At 29.4% G+C, this 24,989-nt stretch overlaps 1 protein-coding gene across 1 annotated transcript in view; it reads right to left on the bottom strand.

The window, feature by feature from the left end:
- LOC122271476 (agrin) overlaps positions 1-24,989 on the bottom strand; it is a 405,090-nt gene that overhangs the window by 31,979 nt on the left and 348,122 nt on the right. Inside the window, exons 12-15 of the mRNA XM_087168482.1 lie at positions 14,284-14,436; positions 14,053-14,145; positions 7,061-7,222; positions 4,520-4,663 (exon numbers count right to left, since the gene is read on the bottom strand). Of these exons, the coding sequence (XP_087024608.1) occupies positions 4,520-4,663; positions 7,061-7,222; positions 14,053-14,145; positions 14,284-14,436 (552 nt within the window). The remainder of the gene's footprint in view (positions 1-4,519; positions 4,664-7,060; positions 7,223-14,052; positions 14,146-14,283; positions 14,437-24,989) is intronic.

The raw sequence follows: 24,989 nt of genomic DNA, 5'->3' as shown, positions 1-24,989 counted from the left end.
TTCTTGTGTTTATATTGTTTTTTTTATTTTTTATGATAGAATAGTGCATTTATACTGCTTTTAAAATGTTTTTAAAAGAAATAGATGTGGTTCAAACGTCAATTAAAGTAGCGAAGGCACACAAAATTAAATTATTATTTAAACTTTTGTTTCCAAATGATTTGTCTAGATTAAACCGTAACAAAATTCTAAATTTTTCAGAATTTTCTTTTGAAACTAACGATAATGAATTTGCAAACAAACTAAAAGAAATTTGTGATACTTTTAATTTTTCGGATGTAGTCAAAATTTCAGACATTCTTAACATTTCCAGTGAAGGAAATAAGGAGGAAATTGCCAAGCATATTTTAAATTGTTTATGTGATTTTAAATACTTACAAAATTCTATAGTAATTGAAAACCCCTCCGAAGATGAGGAGGAAGCTACTCAATTTAAAAGTAAACAAACTCAAACTGATTTTGAACCACATTTACCAACTAAAACTTATGTAAATCAATTTACACAAGTTAGTTTAAATTCTATATGTACAAAAGGTAGTGTTGATGAAGATATGGTATCCTATAGTCAAAGTTCTAGTAATAATATAAATAAGGAAAATGAAACAAAATTAGTAGTTAGTTTTTCAGATATTGAAGCAGTTACCCCTATGTTTAATGGAAACCGCTATGATAACATAAATTCTTGGTTTGAAAATTTTGAAACTTATGCTAATTTATTTAAATTGTCTGATATGCAAAAATTTTTATTTGCAAAAAGATATATGAAACAAAATGCATTAACTTTAATTAGAAGTGAAACTCAGTTAAATTCGTATGAAAAATTAAAATATCTTTTGCTTGAAGAACTTGGACTTAGTTGCAATAGTGCAGAAGTACATGCAATGTTGCAAAAAAGAAAACAAAGGTCTAATGAAACTCTTCAAGAATATTTCCTTAAAATGAGAGAAATAGTCACTCAAAGTGATATTGATGACTTAGCTCTAATCACTTACATAATTCAAGGAATACCAGACCAAACAAATAATAAAACAGTAAACAAACAATAATAAAACAAATAATATAACAGTTCTTTATGGAGCCAGTAATCTTTTTGAATTTAAACAAAAACCTAAACTTTATGAAAAAATTAAAAGTGACTTAGATAAAAATAAATTTCAAGCTATTAAGGGACCATATGTTAAGAAGTTAGAAAACCCGAAATATGACATTAAGTGCTTTAAGTGTAATGCACCAGGACATAAAGCCCCGGCTTGTCCTAAAAATAAAAATGTAACCCCGAATGTGACAAAACCCAAAATACATCATACTACACAGGAGAACCCATTGAATCAATGTAAATATTGCTCAAAGAAAGGACTTTTGAATCAATTTCACATGGGCTCCACGTGTGTAAACTACCCTAATAATGTGGTTGATGTGAACGTTCAAAATATGACAAGTAATCAATAGCAATTACTAATATCCGGATATATAGTTAAAAATGAGTACCTAAATGGATATATAGTTAAAAATGAGTACCTAAATGGATATATAGTTAAAAATGAATACCTAAATGGAGGTAAAGTGAAAAATAAATACCTAAAGGGACGTCCAAAACAAAATGAAAATGAAAAAATAAACAAAGAGATATTATTGAATGTTGATACCGGGTCAACATTGAATGTAATACCAAAAGATTTGGTGTTAAAATTGAATATTCCTATTAAAAAATGAGAGGAATTAAAGGTTACCCAAACGAAAAGACAACTAACTCTTAACAAAATTTGTGAGTTTCCCCTTAAATTAGGCGAAATTCTTAAGTCAGTTAAGTTTTTTGTAATTGATACTGATTTACCATATGCGTTACTTGGGTTGCAGACTTGCAAAGATTTTTGTTTGTTTATTGATTGTGTCGAGCCAGTTGTTACTCAATTTGGTAAGAGATTGATCACCTCTGCTAATTCTAACAATGACAATTTATCTTTGCACATTAGACAGCAAAATTCTCAAAATGTTAAGGTTAAAAATGTTGAAAAAAGAAAAGTTGAAGATGTTTCAGTAAAAGTAAACATTGAAAAAAATAATGTAAAGGGTAACAAAAATAAAAGGAAAAGGACAAATAGGAAAAAGAAAAAATGTCCAATAATTTTAAATGATTCGAAGATAGATCTAGGTAATGGATGCATACATTATCAGGTTAATATCGACGAAAAAATAAAAAATGAAAGCGAGATAGAAAATGTGGACTTAAAAGAAATTTTAAAAAGTTATGATGATATTTTTGCGAAACACAAACATGACGTAGGAGAAATTAGAATGGAACCGCAAAGAGTCAGGTTAAACTCAGATTTACCTATATCTCTAAGGCCGTACAAAACATCCCCAAAACAACAACAGGAAATTGATTTACAAATAGAGGAATTGTTAAAAAATAACATTATAAAAGAAAGTTCATCCCCTTATGCTGCCCCAGTAACTTTAGTGTTTAAAAAAGATGAAAATAAAAAGAGTCGTTTATGTATAGATTTTAGGAAATTAAATCAAATTACAAAAACAGATTCCGAACCTCTACCTTTAATACAAACTTTAATAGAAAAATTGTCTAATAGTAGTTATTATTCTAAAATAGATTTATCACAGGGATATCATCATGTTCGTATTCATCCTGATGACACTGAGAAATTAGCATTCACTACTCACAATGGTCTATTTGAATACTTAAGATTACTTTTTGGCTGGAAGAATGCCCCGAGCATTTTTCAACGTACAGTTCGTAGAATTTTAAATAAACATAAAATTAAATTTGCTACAAACTACTTTGATGATATCATTATATTTTCTAATTCTTATGATGAACATTTAACCCATCTTAAAAAGATTTTTGATATTTGTAAACAGGAAAACTTAAAATTAAAACTTTCAAAATGTTCATTTTTGCAAAAACAAATAGAATTTTTAGGATATGAAATTAAAAATGGAATTGTATCACCCGATAACCATAATATTGAAGTGATTAAAAAATTATTGCCCCCTAAAAATGTAAAATCATTACAAAGATTTCTCGGATCAATAAATGTTTACGATAAATTTATTGATAGTTATGCAAGTATTCGACATACTTTGAATAACTTGTTAAAGAAAGATGTAAAATGGGTGTGGTCAGAAAAATGTCAACAATCTTTTGAAATTTTAAAGAATGCTATTATTTGTAAACCAATTTTGAAAATTTTTAACCCTAATCATGAATGTCATCTTTTTGTTGATGCATCGTTAGTTGGAATTGGATGTGTGCTAAAACAGACAGATGAATGTGGTGTATTGCATCCTGTAGCTTTTCATTCTCGTTCATTAAGGGACTATGAAAAAAACTATGCAATTACAGAACTTGAATGTCTTGCTATTGTCGATTCTCTAAATAAATTCCATCATTCCCTCTTTGGCCAAAAATTCACCATACATACTGACAATCCTGCTTTAGTTTGGCTAAGAAATGTTAAAAATTTAAAAGGTAGATTATTTAGATGGTCATTATTATTAAGTATGTATGAATATGATATTAAATACACAAAAGGCTCTGCTAATTTTGAAGCAGATTGGCTTTCGAGAGATGCAACACATTCAATTGTCCAAAGTAATAGTAAAAATAATAATGTTCATGTTTCACATTTGCTAAACTTAAAGGAAATTGTAGAAGCGCAAAGGAAAGATAACTTACAAGGTAAATTTGTTGATATCAATAATGTTTTGTGTGTACGTAAGAAAAATTTTACTAAAATAGTTGTTCCATTTTCGTTAAGATTAAAACTTCTGCAAAGTGCTCATGATAAATTTAATCATCCAGGAGTTCAGAAAATGACTAACTTAATAACCCCTGTTTATTATTGGAACAACATAACTTCAGATATAACAAAATTTTGTAAACATTGTCTTACGTGCCAATTAAATAAAAAACCGCGACAGAAAAGATTTGGATTATTACAATCCTAATCAGTCTGTCTATATATATATATGTACCCAAGTCAAAATTTCTGATGATTTTCTATTGATGGACCAACATAATCTTGATGATAACCATCAATAATTCCATCATGAACCATTATATTTTTGATGGTAACCATCATAAGTAACCATGACCCCATTGTAGGAATTCGGAATGATTTCTGATGGGCAACCATAAAGAAAAAATAAATTGTTTTGATGGTATATTCCTGCTGAACCAACCATAGTTTCCATTAAACCATCATGGAAATATATAGGTGGAACCATCATAGACCATCATGGATAGCTGGTGCATCAAACTTCTCTTGACGGTTAACCATATTAATATCACAGTTTGTTGGCATATCAAGCACCATGAACGCATAATGGAAAATGTTGGATGATGGGGATCCATCAAATGATGTTGGACCATCATGAATTTTGACTTGACATGACTATATTTATTTAATTTAATCTACATACTTAGTAAGCCTCTTTTGGCATAATGCGGCAGTTATACCTGATTTGACCTTAAATATGACCTAGAATATTTTGTATTTACCATCCACACATCCATCCGGTCCCAAGACTGTTCCGATGGGACAAATGTTGCATTTCATTCCTTGAATTCCGTTTTTGCAAACGCATCTCCCAGTCATCTGTTCACAGTCATCTCGTACCGAACCATACAGATCACAGTCACAAGCTGAAATAACAATTTTTTTGTAACATCTGAAAGTAATGCGATTTCCTCACGCTCTGCACATTACCCCTTAACCTTACTTTAGCTTTTCTAAATCTTGCATTAACCCTCCCCCACCAGCACATTTTAACAAGTATTTTTTTTATTTTATTTTTATAACCGTCGTTGAACAGCCGACCCAATTTTTTGGGTTTACAACTACCAACGTTCAGCCTTGTCATTTCGAACCCAATCCAAAAGACAAGGGAACACATGGATCAAGTACTGGAAGAAATTTGCCGTCGTGGAGGACTTTTTGATAGAACTAACCTGCATTTGCATTGCATGGAGAGTAAAATCACGAACCCTTTTACGGGTAGCCTGTTGGCAAGGCTACGCTAACCCGTGATCCGTCTACCACTGAGGATATTTCACGTCAGCACTGTGGTCGGTGCAGCCCGGATGCGGAATTCGTGACTACCAGCCACCCCTGAGATTCGAACCCGGTTCACCTCATTCAGTAAGGATTTGGAATATGCTGACGTGGAAATAAAATAAGATTTTCCGAAGCCATAGTTAGGAAAAGGGGGGAATTTTCCGAGTGAGGAAATCACGCAACATTTAAACACCGATTACCCTACGAGTTAATGTAAGAAATAAATAAAGTGAATGTTTCTAAAACACTGTAATCTCCGAGTTTATTATCAAATTTAAGGATGGTTGGTAAACATTCATTTATTTTTTTAAAGTTCAATGCGAGGATTTTTAATAAACAACAATACTTTTCAAAAATCAATAACAATACTTTTTTATTTAACAATAAGTTTTTACTTTTCTTCCTAAATACTCAATTAGGTATATAGGAATATATTGAACCATAAAATTGTATAATATTTTGAAAAAAGTGATATTTCATTTGATAACAGATCCTTTTAAAAACAGCCTTAAAGCATACTTGCAGCTTGTAACAAATTTCGTTTAATTTTATCCCTAGGATAAAATTTTTGCCCAAGTTTTTAATCCATTTTCCAAGACTAATTTTCCACAAATTCATGGTACGAGCGTCTTAGGGCTTGATGTAGTCCATGCGAAATGTATACGGGCACTGTCCGGTATACATTTGCCCGATATACCCTACATCAATGTTTTTCTAAGATTCAGTGCCACTGGCCGGTATACATTTAACCAGCACGCCGAGCACTGCTGTTTCTCCAAATCTATCCTCAGCAGATATTAAAATATGGAATAAATATAATTATATCAAGAACATCAAATCAGATATAACAAATATTGCGGACATTCACCAAAGCGACTATGCGATTGTAGACATTCACCGGTGAGAGTCTTCATTTCGGTCTTACACGGTAACATATGCAATTTAGATCTTTTCTCAGGATTTAGGATGAAATCTTTAATCTCTAACTTTCAGCCAGATTTATGAGTTTCACTCTTAGTAACCATGCCACAGGAAGATCATTGCTATTATTTTAAAACTCACAAATTCTTCAATCTCAAAAAAGATCCTAAGTTGAATTATTATTTGAAAATTATAACGAGACATGTCGAATTTTTTTTTTTTATAAGAACCGAACACATCGAATAATAAAAAATTGAATTTTATGTTTCTAGAAGAAATTTTTTATTTTATTTTACAACCGTCGTTGAACAGCCGACCCAATTTAGACTTTACTGTTACTAATGTTCAACTCCGTAGCTTTGAAATTTTGAATCCAATCCAGATAACAAGGGAACTCGTGGATCAAGTATTAGGAGAAATTTGCCTCCGTGGATAACTTTTTGATGGAACTGACCCGCATTTGCATTTAATGGAGAGGAAAACTATGAAAACCATTCACGGTTAGCCTGATGGCAAGGGTACTCTTATCCATGATCCGTCTACCTCTGAGGATATTTTACGTTACCATCATGGTCGGTGCAAGCCGGATGCGGAATTCTCTAGGCAATATTATTAATAAAAATTGGCATTGGCAATATTATTGAGAAAAAGTGGCACACGGGTGAACTCCTGGATCATGATTGGAAGGCGAATGCTCTATCCCCTGAGCCATCGAGGTGGCTATATTATTGATAAAAATTGGCACACAGGGGAACTCCTGGATCATGAAATTTGCCTTTGTGGAAGACTTTTTGATAGAACAAACCCGCATTTGCGTCACATGGAGAGGAAAACCACGAAAACCTTCCACGATTAGCCTGATGGCAAGGGGACTCTAACACACGATCCGTCTATCACTGAGGACATCTTACGTTAGCACTGTGGTCGATGCCATCGGGTGCGGAATTCAAATCGACCCACTATCGCTGGGATTGAACCCACGTCACCTCATTGGGAGGCGAGTGCTTTATCCCCTGAGCCAACATGACTCTCTAGAATCAGTTGTATAAATTTAGTTTGCTTACGTGAGCAACCACTGCTTCCATCGGATATTTTGTGCAGTCCCCAAAATCCTGGTTCACATCTGTCGCAACGGAGACCTCCGACTCCTGGTTTGCAAGGACACTGACCTGTTGCAGGATCACAGGTAAGGCTAAATGACCCTAACCTATTGCAATTACATTGACCTGGAAAGACATGCATTTTAAAGATTACCTGTTTGAGAAAACATTATTCTTAAAATTCATGAATTATACATTGAGGTAACTTGCGTTTACTAATTACCTCAACATTTGCAATAGGTTTGCAATTCGGTTAAATTTAAAAAGTAGGAAAATTTTTAAAAGGTAGGAGAAAAATAGTTATTATATGGTTATACTGAATGTTACATATACAATGGTCATACAATACACAAGCAAATAATAGAACATTCTGAAACAACTTTCCAGAGTTGGGCAAAAATGTAATCGATTATATTTTTCGATAACAGTAGTCAATTCCTTGTAATAGTGATTACAATTTTTAAAAATTTTGATTACAGCTGTAATCATGATTACAATAGTCGATTGCAGTAATCAATTCCTTGTAATCGTGATTAGAATTTACCAAAAGTATGATTACAACTGCAATCATAATTCCAAGTAATTGCGATTACAAGTAATCACAATAAAAACGATTGCGGGTAATTATGATTACAAGTAATCAAAATATATGATTACAGGTAATCATGATTACATGTAATCGTGATTACAAGTAATTTTGATTGCGTGTAATCCAACTATACGATTAAAAGTAATTACGATTGCATACTATAAGTAAATACGTTATGTAAATATGTATGGGGTTGCATATTTTTATGTACGTAGAATGTACGCATGCATGTACATACAATTTTTGATTCCTATATATACATGTACAATGTTTGTACAAACGTTGTTTATACTTACAATGTACATAATTACATTGTAATATGCATAATACATGCAATACGCATATGCTTAGCACTCATAATTTTTAAATGCGTGCATTTATGATACATGTACGCATGTATGAGTTTGTATGCAAATGCAATGTTTTGTATGTTCGTAAACACAGACAGCATGTGTATGAACGTATGTTAAAATAATGTAAATACGTATACATGCATTTATGTACGTAAGTACATTAATTGTATAAATGTACGATAATAGCACGTATATACAATGTACGTTATACTAACAATAAAATATGGTTTTGTAATATGCGATAAAATTTGGTGAAAGTGATAAAGTGTTGTCATTTTGGTGTGAAACCTCAGAACAAGACATAAATACCTTTTATTTGGTAAAATTTACTTTTCAGTTTGGTATTATTTACTAAATGTATGATAATAAGAATTATAATTTTGAAAACCAAAATTTCAGGTAAATCGTATAGTATGCACAGAAAAATTATCAAATGAATGGTTTAAATACCTTATATTTGGGTTTTTACCACCAGAATCGTGTTTTTTTACTTGAAATGTCATTATCATACCATACGTAAAATTTACCGGATTTATTTTTTACCAGTAAACAAAGGGCAAAGCTTGAGAGAGTGCTTGCTTGCTGAATCCTTCCTTCTGTTACCTTTCCGAGCAGTTTGATTGGTGGTGGGGGCCCGTATCTTGGCCTTCCAAAGCAGTCTTAACATATTTTTTTTTGATGATATCTAAAGACCACTGTGCACGAAACGTCCATCAAATTTAAGTACGACTTACCCATCGCAGACGCTGAAGTTAGTAAAATGCTAGGAATGAGCGTGATTCACTCCATGTGTAGTCTGTGTTGCTGGTGGTCAAATACAAAGGCATTTTTTCAATAGTTTTCAATTTGGCATTCATTATTTGTGTAAAAGGAGTTAAATTCGCCCTTTGATTTCTGACGCCCCACTTGAAAAAAGTTGGGAAGTTTTGTTATAGTTACAGTGGCGTAACTATCACTACAATTATTAAACATCCTTTCACTAGTATTTAACGCATGTTAACTAGATACCATCTAAAGGTATCTTTAGAAAGATGAAGGTTGTCATCGTCGGCATTCTATCCCACCCCCCATTGGTGACATTTGGAAGCAGTATGATCACGCCTACTTCGATGGATGGTCTACTTGGTACAGGTGACTTGCCATTTGTGACTGCGTCATTGTCCTCTTCACGCTGTTGCTTCTCAGTCTCATTTACACACAACGGGATCCTAACACACTCGACTGCTAATAGCAACACAGCTAATAGTGACCACGCACACATACGTGAACTTAACACATACCGGTGACCTGAAGACAGCTCTCCCGGTTTTTCAGATATACAGCAATTAGTGGTACCCGGTCAGCTAATTTTATCCCTGATAAACTTCTGGTGGGGTTGTATTGTGATGTAACTACCACAACAATTATAAAAATGATTTCACTAGTATATACAGTCCCTGGCGAAATTATTAGATGCGCTATGAGATTCTATGTAAAATCCAGAGTTGGCCAAAAATGTAATCGATTACATTTTTTGATTACAGTAATCAATTACTTGTAATCATGATTACAATTTTCAAAAATTTTGATTACAGCTGTAATCATGATTACAATATTGATTACAGTAATCAATTACTTGTAATCGTGATTACAAAGTTTGATTACAGCTGTAATCATGATTACATAGTCGATTACAGTAATCAATTACTTGTAATCATGATTACAATTTTCAAAAAATTTTGATTACAGCTGTAATCATGATTACAATTTTGATTACAGTAATCAATTACTTGTAATCATGATTACAAGTAATTGCGATTACAAGTAATCACAACAAAAACGATTACAAGTAATTATGATTACAAGTAATCAAAATATATGATTACATGTAATTTGATTACATGTAATTTGATTACATGTAATTATGATTACATGTAATCTAATTACACGATTACAAGACTATTGTATTCTTATAAATGATTATATTTTACAGTAGAAAGTAGAATGTATTTTATAATGATACATTTTGCACGTATTAACATGTACTGCATTTTGTACGTATTTGTATACGTACGAATAAATGTAACTAAAATGTATGTACATATGATTTTATCTAGTGCATATGTTCAGACATTTTAGTTTCACACACATGTACATACACTTATATTGTAGGTATAAAATATATGTACGTATGTATATAGATAATAATTACGTATGTATGTGCAAACAATGTAGACATGTACATTTATACACAATGAATATATGCATTTTATGCAAATATTTGTGTATGTAAAATGTATATCTATGTTCGTGTACGCATGTATATACAAGTACTTGTGTTTGCACGAACATACAAACATTGTCTGTACAATGTATGTCCCATGCATGTATGTGCAATTTATTTATGAACAGTACAATATATGTATGTATACATGTACATGATATGCATGTCCAGTGTATTTATGTACATGTACATAATATGTTCATCCTCAATGTAAGTATCCAAATATGCATAATACATTTGTGTACGATTGTACGTACATTGGGCGTATTTATATTTCACATATATTCATACATGCATTCGACATGCATAACGTACGTACATACGCACATTTGAGATGCATATATTGTACAGATGTATATACATATAGCGTACAGATGTATATTCATATAATGTACATATGATGAAATAAACATATAATGTTCATATAATGTACATATACAGTACATATGTGCATAAATATATTGGGCATAATTCTTTCGTACAAATTTTACATGTGTACATGCATGCTATCCCTATCTATGCATATGGTGCAATGTATATATGTCCAATGAATGTATCCACACATGTACAATACAAGTATGTTCCATGTATGCATATCCATATGTACTATATATGCACGTACAATACATGAATGTATGTACATACATTGTACATGCGTACATACATTACACGTATACATATGTACATTACATTTATGTCTAAATATGTGTACAATGCAATAAATAAAATGCATGTAAGTTAACTTTTAATGACTCAAGCAAGTTAAATGACAAAATCAAACGATATTTAAATTTAGTTTTCAGCTTTAATTGTTCTATATCATTTTGAAATTCTGTGAATAAAAAATTATTTTCAGGTATTTTCATGAAATGTTTGACATTATAGATTTATTTTTTTTATAACATAATGCATGATTCATAGAAATTTTTTAAATGGTAAGAAAAACGGTCAATTTTATGTGTGGAATTAATATTTAGAAATTCCAAATAAAATTATCGTTTGCTTTCTAAAAAATATGATGTCGAGTTTCATATGCCTTAGAATAAATTTTAAAACAAATTTTAATAACTTTACTCATCTAAATTTTTTTAATGTATGCACAATGTATGTGTATATTGTAATTACATATATTTAAATGTACGCATGTATTTGTACATTACTTGTAATTATGTACATGTATACGTTGTATGCACATGAATACATTGTGCATATAACAATTTTTTTGTACATCCATGCATTACATGCGCATAAGTATTAACAAAGTATGTAGTTATACAAGTACATACGTAAGTTGTACATAAGTACATACTTTGCGTAAACATATATCGATGTACATATAAATATGCATGTATACATGTACGCATTTTATTTACGCAACTATGTGCATATATTGTACCTTTAAATAACATTCTTACATATTGTTCGCAAATACGTACAATTTTGTATACAAACGTACATTGCATATACGTGCTATTATCGTAAATTTATACAATATATGCACTTAAGTACATAAAAGCATGCAAACGCATAAACATTATTTTCATATACGTTCATACATACATTGTCTATTTTTTCAAAGATACAAAACATTGCCTTTTTGTACAAACTAACATACATGCGTACATGTATCATAAATGCATAATTATATGTACTAAGCATATGCGCATTGCATTAAGTATATTACAATATAATTATGAATATTGTACGTACAAACAACGTTTGTGCATACATTGTATGTATAGGAATCGCAAATTGTACGTTCATGCGTGCGTACATTCTATGTACATAAAAATATGTAAACACATGAATACTTACATAAAAAACTTGACTATAGTATACAATCGTAATAACTTGTAATCGTATAGTTTGATTACAAGTAATCACAATTACATGTAATCAAATTACATGTAATCAAATTACATGTAATCATGATTACATGTAATCATATATTTTGATTACTTGTAATCATAATTACTTGTAATCGTTTTTGTTGTGATTACTTGTAATCGCAATTACTTGTAATCATGATTACAAGTAATTGATTACTGTAATCAAAATTGTAATCATGATTACAGCTGTAATCAAAATTTTTTGCAAGTTGTAATCACGATTACAAGTAATTGATTACTTGTAATCGTGATTACAAGTAATTGATTACTGTAATCAAAATTGTAATCATGATTACAGCTGTAATCAAAATTTTTTGAAAGTTGTAATCACGATTACAAGTAATTGATTACTTGTAATCGTGATTACAAGTAATTGATTACATAGCTGTAATTATCTGTTATCAATTACAGTTGTAATCGATTACTGTAATCAACGGCCAACTCTGGTAAAATCTTAATTTTCTGGTGATACTATACAGTTTTATTGTTTTTATATGACTGAAACCGGTTTGAAACTTGTTTACGTTCGTGTATCAATGGGTTAACATTGTAATGCAATACGTTAAAAATAAATACAAATAGGAAGCATATAAAAAATATCCTGAATAAAAACTCATTACATGTATGTTTAAATATAAAAGTATTGCCCATAAAATCGTGCAAAACATGTTATTATTAAAACACTACAATCATGATTACAAGTAATTGATTACTGTAATCAAAATTGTAATCATGATTACAGCTGTAATCAAAATTTTTTGCAAGTTGTAATCACGATTACAAGTAATTGATTACTTGTAATCGTGATTACAAGTAATTGATTACTGTAATCAAAATTGTAATCATGATTACAGCTGTAATCAAAATTTTTTGAAAGTTGTAATCACGATTACAAGTAATTGATTACTTGTAATCGTGATTACAAGTAATTGATTACATAGCTGTAATTATCTGTTATCAATTACAGTTGTAATCGATTACTGTAATCAACGGCCAACTCTGGTAAAATCTTAATTTTCTGGTGATACTATACAGTTTTATTGTTTTTATATGACTGAAACCGGTTTGAAACTTGTTTACGTTCGTGTATCAATGGGTTAACATTGTAATGCAATACGTTAAAAATAAATACAAATAGGAAGCATATAAAAAATATCCTGAATAAAAACTCATTACATGTATGTTTAAATATAAAAGTATTGCCCATAAAATCGTGCAAAACATGTTATTATTAAAACACTACAGTGCGTCTAATAATTTAGTATAATTATTATAAAATACTAATATAATGCCTGATAGAACAAATATTCTATATTTATATAATTATATTGTCTGATTTATTCAATCGTCGACTTTACATTATATATCGTCTAATTGAACCAAACGATACACGAACGTAAACAAGTGCAAACCGGTTTCAGTTGCGTAAAAACAATAAAGCTGTATAGTATCACCTGATAATTAAGATTTTACATAGAATCTTAGAGTGTGTCTAATAATTTGGCCAGGGATTGTTACATATGTTAACTGGATTCTATCTTGAGGTACCTTTAAAGAGATGAAGGTTGACATCGTCGGCATTTTATCTCCCACATTTACCGTCAAGTTTCAACCATTAGTTTTGCTACACCCTCTATGTAAACACAATAGATATGACTTATTGCATGAACATATGGTGATGGTACGTATCCACGTAGATTCTGAGAGGTACGTATTTCCAGAATATAAATCAGATCAGATCCATGAGTTCTTTCACTTTAAATACCCCTAAAACATGCAGCTCTTCGAGTACCAAGTTATTTAAAATGAATCAGATGTTGGCGTGACTATATATATGCATATGTATGGTGAATAGTACTTACTAGGGCATCCAGCTTGCTCAGGACCTTGTGCTTTTGTTTTTCCATCAGGGCAGCAACCGTGGATTGAATCAGCACAGCTCTTTTCAATTGCAACTAGAATCAATAGCAATTTAATTTTGAATTAACTTAATGAAATTGGGTGATTAATTATTAATAATGAAAATTAGTTTTGCTCCAGCAAATGAAATAAAATACATGAATTTATTTACTACGTGAAATTTAAACCCATACCTTCTCGACAACATTTAGCGAATTCAGTTGTTTTGTGGCAATAGCTACTGGGTGGACATTTTTTGGAATCCGGACCTTCGCCACAATGGTAGTCTTTGCCAGAGACCGGATTGATCAGTGGTTTCTCACCGTCGCATGCAATTTCTTCTCTTTCTGAAAATTAAATATTTAAAATTAAATAAACTTAAGCAATAAAATAAACTTAAGCAGTCGAATTCGATTAAAATGTTCAGTTGGCAGTAACTTAAATTTCATGCGTTTTCCAAGTAAATAATACCGGCACACAGTTGAAAGTTGCCAGCTGTATCCAGTAAACCGAGTTGACTTCCATTTGACATAATTATTTTGTGACGTAATATGATCAGAATTATTTTTAATGTTCCCCAAACAAATTAACATTAGTTACAAAACTTTAATTTAAGATAATGAAAATTGCAATTTAATTTAAGATAATGAAATCGAAATTCATTTTTTTTTTTTGAAAATAATCACAATAATTAATATTTCGATGTCTTTTTTGGCAGGTTTAAAATCTCTGAAATTTCAAATTTTCATTTATTAGCAATCAGTAACCAATTATTTTAAGATTATATCAAAGCATTGTATTATGTATTTTAAATGATTTAGTGATTAAATTAGTTTAAATAGCATTTTGAAACACTTGGAGTGCGAAGAGCTTTTTAATACGAATACTTGCGACAAAATTTTTTTGGTAGACCTTGTAGTTATGCGCTAGTTTTGTATGTATTTTTTTTTTTTGTATCTATGCACTTATGTGTTAATTATGGTGTTACTTAATGTGCTACTAAAAGTGTTTATCTATGGTAGGAGGTATCATTATGCACTGATAGATAAAGATTGAAGATATTTTCTGTGTATTTGCAACATGGGGGAGATTTTTTTTACGTATTTTCAATCGTGTTTCAAATTTTTTCCTGCAATTTTAAAATATTTAAATCATGCTCCTTTTACAAAATCTTTAGTGATCGTAATCACAAGAAATAAAAATATTTAATAGTTACGCATTAAAAAAAAACAGTTATACAGAATGAAAGAAATATGAACAGTAACAAACGCCGCGGGCAAATCCTACAACCTAAGGTGTGTTGCCAACTATCTAAGTCAAAAAGAAATTATTAATGCCTAATTCTCCCTGCAAACTTGGTGACACTTTAGAAAAAGATAAAATTTCGTAAAATAAAAGAATGAAAACGATTCGGAAAAAAAAATAATTACACACACTAAACTTAATCATTACATTATTCATACACACAAATTATAATTACAGTTCAACTACCGAAACTAAATCGTTTTAAAAGCGATGTTACCCACTTTATAAGAGACAAAAGAAGTTATAAATATTTAGTAAAATCATAAAAATCCTAAACTCTAAAAATAAAGCCATTAAATAATCGAATAATTTTAAAAAAATCGCAAAAATAATTTTAACATTTGTTTAAAAACCTCATATCAATTAAAAAAAAAGAGTTTTTAAATTCTCATACTAAATAATTTTTATTCTAAATATCTTGTCTCTTTCATCTCTGATGAAAGAGTTAGGTGATTAACTTTTTTAGGTGATTTCATCCATTTTTTCAGAAAAAAAAATTCTGTTTTATATTTTCAACTGAAAAGAAATTGTAAAAATAGTTTTTCTCTTATGCTTCTATAGTAAAAATAGCGTTTAAGTGTCAAAAATATGAATACATAATACCGAGCAAGAATTTTAAATAATCGAGTAATTAAAATGGAACAAAATCAACAAGAAAAGTTTAAGTAGCGTGTGTTTTATTTCTAAGCCTTATTCTTTAGGTTTATATATTAAACAAAATGCATTTAAATTTTAAACAAGACTTTTTCGCTAACGTGCAAATTTTCCTTCATGAATAAAACATGTTTTAAAACAGGTTTCCCTTTTAGTATTCATTAACTGTGAATTGCAAAACAAGATATCTAAAAAATTAGAAAAAAAAATGAATGGAAAAACTAATGCATTTTTATTTTAAGACTAGCTACATTTTAGCATTTCTTTGTAAATATGAATAGAATTTATAAGATGTTTGAAAGAACTATTTTAAATTTGTTTCTTTTATTGGGTGAACGGAATAGCAAATATTTTCTTGATATTTGTAGTACTGCCGACAATAAATTTGATCTATTTTTAATCATAAAATTTTCGATGTATGCTTTATATATAAGTTGTTTTCAGTATTTTTAAAACGAATTTTATACTATATAAGTTAGTATTAATATAAGATATAAGAAAATCATTTTTAAAAATACTGACACATGCTAAATATAAATCAGATTAATCTAAATAAATACAGTCGAACCTCTATTGAACGAAGTCGCTCAATCCCGATAATAAGTTCATTATATGGAAAATTCGTCAAATAGAAAATCACCTTTTGAAATACTTAAACAACACAAAACAGGTTTTAAATTCATAAAAAACTAGACATCATTAAAATAGCAATGGATGCACCTTTATCTTGTAAACTAGTATCTACTATTTATTATTTTTCAAATCTTAACCATAAAAGAAATCTGCATGGAAAACAAGAATGGAGCAAAACATCATTCAGTGTTACACTGTCATGCTACATACATTTTCACCTAAAAAATTTTAATTAATGCATAAAAATATAGCTACATTTATTATAAAAATAACTTTAAACATACATTACTACATGCGTTTTAAAGTTTAATTGCTACTCATAAAATCCGTTAATTTTGTCTGAATTTTTTTGTTTGAAACGCGAACAAAACGGGAAAGGGATTTTACTGTTCTCTCTAAAAGTTAAGTTTCTCCAAAAATCAATTCAAGGTCATTTCCCCCATAAAATATGTTAACAAGTTTGAAATATTTTGGGAAATAGGTAAAATGGATCTCAAAAGAAAAGTTTGTTCAATAGAAAATTCACTTGGCTATTTCGATGTTATTTTATGAAAAAATTTCCAAAATGTTCTTTGTTCGCAAAATAGAGAAATTCACAAAATGGTAATTCGTTAAATAGAAATCCGACTGTGTATACATATCATTTACAAAATTTGTCAGGGGAAGGCAAAATTCTAAATCGGGCATGAAATTTTTTATCCTTACATGCTAGCCGACATGCTAGCCGACGTGCACTAAAGTCTGTCAGTGTATAAATAATGTTTAATAATATATGCAAAAATCACACAAAATAGTTTTTTTAATAAGTTTCTTGAACAATTTGTTTTAAAACAATTAGAGAAAGACTACATGTAAGACTGAAAAATTAATTATTCGAAAAGTTGAAAACTAATTTTATACTATAGTAAGGACATTTAGCAATGCTAGCTGCGTTTGCCGTATTCCGTATTTCATGGTTTAGAAACTGTTAAGAGGGATGTAAAAACTGTTCTTTTTATTATTATTGAAAATAGAAAAAATTATTAATTTTCATTTCATTGTGCATATTTATTTTATAAAAAAAACTAAAATGCGTTTAAAAGGAAATTTTTTTAAATTTACTAAGAAAAATTTAATATTTTTTTTTTAATTTCAATAGTCTGTTTAACTAATGAAATGAATAATGTTTTAAAAATTAAAATGAATAGTTTATTTAAAAAAAGGAAATGAATAGTTTGTTAAAAAACCGATTCTCAAATAATTTTTTCAACGATTTTAGTTATAAGAACTAAAATTATAAGTATAGTTCGAAGTCAGTCAACAAAACTTAATTAATTTTACATTAAAAATTAAATTTAAAAAAATGAAATTCTAAGTAATTTTTATTATTAATCACTGAAATTTTAAAACAAATTTTAAAAAATATGAGTGAACTTTAAAAATACAAAAGTTTTTTTTATCTCTTTTTTATAATTGCCCAGATAAAAGAATATTCACGAAATGTTAGGTTTTAGTTTGGAACAGATTTTAATACTTAATTAAAAGAAAGAAACAAAACACTAAAATCAAAAATTGTTAGTTTTTATAAGCGAAGATTTTAATAAAGATTATCTGAAAAGGTGTAGAGCTTATAATTAATTCTAAAGCATTGATTAAAACTAAAAAAAAAAGTACCTTCTTTTTAAACTTTCAATTAAAAACGCGATGATAGGTCTCTACTCAAAAAAAAGTTCGAATAATATTCTTAAAATAAAAAGAAAATTCGTAACTATGTTTCCGCAAACACTTCATATTTTTGTACTTTTTTTGGTGTTCTCAATATGTAGGATTTTCTCCCAGCATTTTTTTTTATAAATCTGCATCATAAGAAAACTGTAATTTTGTTTTTTAATTTTTTTAAAAAAAATAGAAAAAAAATCTGAGACGCCATTATAGACATTGCATATTTCCTAGCCTATAAAACTTCTTTAATTTAATAAATTTAATTTTTTTTTTCAATCATTCTTAATCCAAATATAATTAAATGACAGCAATTATTATATTTTATTACATTTCATAAAAAGCGAATATAAATACACTGATGTAAGAACTTGAGAGAATTTGCAGACTTAGTCGATTATCTCTAGATCTACTGGACCGATTTTAATGAAATTTGATACGTAGTTACATACATTGATACAATAACAAAACAAATAACCATTCAATAATTGTTATGCACACGCATGATTGTGCGTAGCACTCGTTGGAGTCGGAAAGTATGAAATTGAAACAGGACAATTCAGGTCAATCACCTCAGGAAATGATAAACTGCCTTATTTCAATTATGAAATCACACTGCAAGGCCTGCTGTAAGAGGTGACCCTTTTTTTTAACCCTTTTCTTTTGTTTATTCTGCAACTGCCGTTTCATACCTTCCGACTCGAAAGGGTGTTACGCACGATCATGAGTGTGTATTACAATTGTTGAATGGTTATTTGTATTGTATCAATGTATTGTACACATCACATTTCATTAAAATCGGTCCAGTAGTTCTAGAGATAATCGACCCAGTCTGCAAATTTTTCTTACACCAGTGTATTTCGTTCTCTTCCAAACAATGTATGTAACGGCTAACATTTTAATTCAATACAAGTGTATAATCTATCAATCTATTTTAACTCTGTTTTGTTTAAGGTGCTTTATTTCTCTAACTACAAAAATCGTTGAGATACAGTGTTATATTAAATTCTAACAGTCTTTTTGGCGACTGAATTCTAGCCAGGTTATTTAAAATTTAATATCATATTAATAATACGGGGTTGGCTTTGCTTTTGCATATATCATCTATCGATAACTCGACGACTTTGGATCCTTTTCTAAGCTGTAAGTGTCCATCAATAACTGTTCATTCATTTGTAATTTGAAATTTTTGCCTTCAGAATTGGAGGGTTTTTAGATCTCCGTGGGTCGGTGCAGTCCAACAGTTCATACCCTAGCAGCAAAATAACTTGGTCCTAATTTTGCCAATATTCACGAATCTTGTCTTTGTGAGGTTTTCAAAGGGCCTATATTTTTCTGATATTGGCCCTATATAGAATTTTTCGATTCACCCGATATTCCGATATTTTGTATCCATTATTTAGCCAATGTAGATTCGATATTGGCCAATGTATAACATATATGCCATTCTAGGACCAATATTATCCTATATCGGCATACTAGGACCAAAAATCTAGGCATCCCAATACTGATCCCTCATTGCATGTTCTTATAGGACCCATGTCGAGCCAATTTTGAACCCAACTGGGGCCGTGGTAAAATTGCTGCTAGGTAAAATTGTCATATAAAAATGTATCTCTTCTGATGACTACTTATTTTTATTCTGATCTGACCCTATTAGTTTAACTTTAAAAATATTCTATAATAAATCAAGTTTTTATTTAAAATAACATATGCAGTCATCACTAAGACGCAAATGAACCAGAATTGTCTTCTCTACCAATACTTGCTTTATAAAACTGGAATAATACCTCCACAAATTATATTTTAATAGTAAATAATTGATTATCACTAAGTGTGCAAATGAATTTGCACAGAAAATTAATGCAAGGATTCCATCATGAAACGCATTTATAAGATTTTAATTCAATTTTATAGTTGCTTAGTCTTAGAAATAATGGTTAAATGTGATAAAATTAAAAAAAATAAATATAGACACCGGTGTAAGAAGTGACGAGAATTTTTAGACTTCGATTATCTCTGGAACTAGTGGACCGTTTTTGATGAAATTTGACGAGCACATACATTGGTACAATACAACCATTCATACACTTGTAGGAGTCGGAAGATATAAGACGGCGGTTGCAGATTAAACAAAAAAAATTGAGTTAAGAGGGGTGTGTGGTCTCCTCTTACAGATATACAGCCTTTGCAGCGTGATTTCATACTTGAAATAAGGCAGTTTATCATTTTCTGTGGCAATTGGCTTGAATTGTCCTGTTGCAATTTCATACCTCCCGACTCCAACGAGTGTTACGCACGATCTTGCGTGTGTATTACGATTGTTACATGTTTATTTGTTTTGTATTGCAGAAATGTATGTACAGTCCGCAAAAAAAAAGATATCACCCTGAATAACTTTCGTTCTAATGATCGGATTTTCACGAACTAAGTGTCAATCTTAATGGTTCCTGGGGGTCACCTCAAATAGGCTAATTAATTAGTGCTAACTATTAATTAAGTTACGAAATCAGACACAAAAACGTACTTTCTCTGAATAAACATATAATTTTTTTTACATATTTGGAATCTAGACACTTGAATTAGGGGGGGTAGACAAAATTTTAAAAAAATTGGGTAGTAAATTGGGCCGCAATAAAGGTTTATATATTTGGCGATAGTCCAGAAAACCGCCAAAAAAAGTCGCCTGCGCAAATAAATATTTTAAGATAACCCATTGACTAATTCAAAAGAGGAGTGCTTAATTTTACTAGGTTGCTACGCAACCAATCTCTGATTGTAAAAAAATTGAAATAATGTTTTGTGATTGCTCAGCGAGATTTAATTAATAGTTAATAGAAAACATTTCGAAGTTTCTAGGCAGTAGACAATTTTTAAGTTGATTTATGTTCAAAAAGCAAAAAAAAAAAATTATTTTAATCTTCTTTGAAAAGAAAATTCGAATCGATTTACAAATTATTTATGATTTTCTAAGTTTTTAAAATTTAAATACATGAACTTTTTATTTGCTATTATTTAGATATTGTTATTTTTGCTATGTTTATTCGAGGATTTCATACTAAAATCAAATTAACATAAGGCATTAAAGTTTGAAAAAAAAAAGTGCTTGAAAAATAAAATGTAGATTGTATAGTAATTCTAATGCACATTCACAAGGTTTTCTATAATTTACGATATTTCTTTTTTCTATAACTCAAGGAATTGCTGAATGTTTAGTGGCATTTTAAAAACATTGAAATATGTTATGTTTAAGAATAAGATATTGAAATAATATGTTGCATATTGTAGTATTCATTGTTTAAAAAATCGCTTCATTATGCTAGATACATACGTTACATGGTTTTCTTTGGATAAAGACGATTAGCAAATAGTATCCTCATGTTTCGATACATTCTGAATCTTACGTTCGCAAATTCATAATAAAATGTCGCACAGCATATTCTTCAATTACGATAAGCTACATTTACCATCAAATACTGCTACTATGATTATTTTTGTTTTCTTAAATATACATATCTGATATAATACTCTCTTTTTAAACAGAGCTCGTAAAGCCCTTAAGATACTGAAATGGGGGCACGAAAACTTAAAAGATTTTTTTTTCCTAATGCCCGCCTGTGTTAACATCCATCAATTCAGGTATCTACAGGGCGACAGACATCTGTGTGGCCTAAGGATTCCTAACGAGCATCAAACATTCTCAAAATTAAGTGTTCATTCACTGTTTATTCAATGTAAGAACTGTTCCTTCACTTGGTTATCTTACTACTTATTATTTAAACCACCAAAAGCTTGAAACAATATATAATAAGTTATCTAATTTTTTTTTTACACAATTTGCATTTAATAACAAATATGTCGGCACCATCATTTAGCTGAAATTACAAATTTTGAAATTTTTATGATTTTTTTTAAAGGCAAGCTAAGATTAAGTATTCCTTCACTAGTTAGTTTACCCTATAAGATGTTGAGAAATTTGCGATGTTGTGAGAGATGCTTAAAAATGTTATTTTTATTAATATTTATAAAATATATATTCAAGAAATAGATGAATATTTTATTCCAAATTTATTCATACGTATGTATATTATTGAAATTGTATCAGTTATTGAGGGAAAAAAAATAATCACATTAAAGAAGCACAATCTGTTGTATAATCATATTCTATAAGAAGCATGCTTTTATAAAACTCCACATTCGCTGAATAAAATGTTTTTTATTCAATGAAATGTTTTATTCAAATTTCTTTACTAAATTGCAAATAGATTTTTAGACGACTAAAAAGGAAACATCGTATTTTATAGCTTAAAAAAAATGAAAATGAAAAGATTAGCAAACGATTAATAGCGAAAAAAATATGAATGAAATTTTACGCTACGCGCGCGAAGTCAAGTTCCTCGCACGTTTAATATTAATCGCCCCATTTAATTATTTCTTCATTGTCGCCAAATTATTTTTTTTAAAATAATTAATTTTAATTTTTCTCAGCTTCTAATAAATAAAAACAGTTGAAACTTTGGATTTTTCAATTGAAAAATATGTAGATTAATATGGTATAAAAAAATTCATACCTTATAATTTAAAAATTTTTCATCCTCAATTTAATTAAATAATAAAAAATAATTAACAATTATTAAAAATTATTTTTTTCATGAAATTATCTTTGGGTAAATAAGTTTTATGACTGGGTGAAATTTTCTTTGAATTGCTTTATTAGTTTTAAAAATATGACTAAAAACGTAAAAAGTAAAATTAACATTAAGGGGTACGAACTTTGGATCGCTCTCCTGACCAAACTATGGGGACCATATTTCCCAGATTGCGGCTACCCCCTATATTTTGAAAGTTAAAAATCCAAATATGTAAAAAAAAATATATGTTTATTCGGAGAAAGTACGTTTTTGTGTCTGATTTCATAACTTAATTAATAGTTAGCACTAATTAATTAGCATATTCGAGGTCGCCCCCAGGAACCATTAAGATGGACACTTAGTTCGTGAAAATCCGATCATTAGAACGAAAGTTATTCAGGGTGATATCTTTTTTTTTTGCGGACTGTACATATCAAATTTCATTAAAATCGGTCCAGTAGTTCTAGATACTGCAATTTCTTTTAATTTTTCTTATATACACCAGTGTATAATAAAAGAATGAGAATACATTTCCCCGTTTCTTCCCATATTTCCAAAAAATTTGATTCTCAAATAAAAGTTTTAATTTCATTGAAATTAATATAATATCTACATTTGAATTGATCACATATAATTGGGGTCGCTTTTCGGATTCAGTCAGGAAACGATACTGTCAAGCTGTCGGATATCAACTCCGGAAGTTGTAAGTCAAGATATTATCAGTTTTGTTTTTCTGTTTAATAGTAATAATGAATCAATCCGTGTTTTAGAATTTACATCTTTCAACCTGCAGAAAAAGAATTATATACCATTAGTATTTTTAAATAATAGCTCCCGGCATATCGAACTGAAATTGAAATTGTTTCTTTCTTCTTTCAGTTTTTTTTCTGTCAAACATATTACACTATCCATCTCCAAAAGAAAGTTTATATTGCATCCATACTTTTTTTATCTAGAGACATGTTATAAGGTCACAAGAAACATTTGTTGTTGAGCACAGATGTTCTAAAACAAAAATATCCTAACCTTGATCAAAGTGAAAAATTGAAGGATATCCAAGAAAATATCCTCAAAAACCCAAACGTAGATATATTCAGTCGTAAATTCCAACAAAAGACTCAGGTGTATCTTAAATTTAGAAAACAGAAATGTTCAAACAAGCGAAAAGAGAAGTTAACATACATAAAACAGCCATTGTAAACATCAATTTGAAACGGAAAAACTATCATAAATACGATTCCATGAAATAAAACTCTTATTTTAAGGCATTCCTTTGAATATATTTTTATGTTGCCATAAATACGGTGTTTCGTTTGTTTATATTCAGATCCCATTTAGATGTCTATTATCTAATGTAAGATAAAATATATTAATATGATAACACATAAAAATAAAACAGAAAAGTTAGCAAGCTTTGCTTAAAAGGCTGATTCGTATTACCAAATTTATCCTTACTTTAATAATTATACTTTAATTATTACAGAACCCCGGGTCAAAGCTTTGAAACTTATAAAATGTTTTATATATTTTTTTAAAAATGCACGTATTGTTGTAAACCTTTTTTTTTTGCTGTTGTGTTGTACAATGGAAACTTATTTACAAATCTTTTAGATCTTATTATCAAACTTATCCTTACTTAAATATTAATTATAAATTGAAACTTAAAAATGTTATGATTTTCTTTGAAAAAAATGCATGTATTTTTTAAAAGTTTTTCAGTTATTGTGCTGTACAATGTAAACTTATTCAAAAATCTTTTGTATTTTATTATCAAATTTATTCTCACTTTAATATTAATTATAGAAGCCCGGGCCAAATTTTGGAAACTTATAAAATGTTCTTTAAATAAATGCATGCATTGTTTTAAAGTTATTTTTTCGCTGTTGTGCTGTACAATGCAAACGTTTTCACAAATCTTTTAGATCTTTTTATGAAACTTATACTTACTTTAATATTAATTATAGAAGACCGGGCAAAAT

Source organism: Parasteatoda tepidariorum, chromosome 7 (assembly GCF_982258835.1).
Source record: "Parasteatoda tepidariorum strain Cologne lab strain chromosome 7, Ptep-v5.0, whole genome shotgun sequence".
Lineage (NCBI taxonomy): Eukaryota > Metazoa > Arthropoda > Arachnida > Araneae > Theridiidae > Parasteatoda > Parasteatoda tepidariorum.
This window is presented reverse-complemented; position numbering and strand designations above follow the sequence as displayed.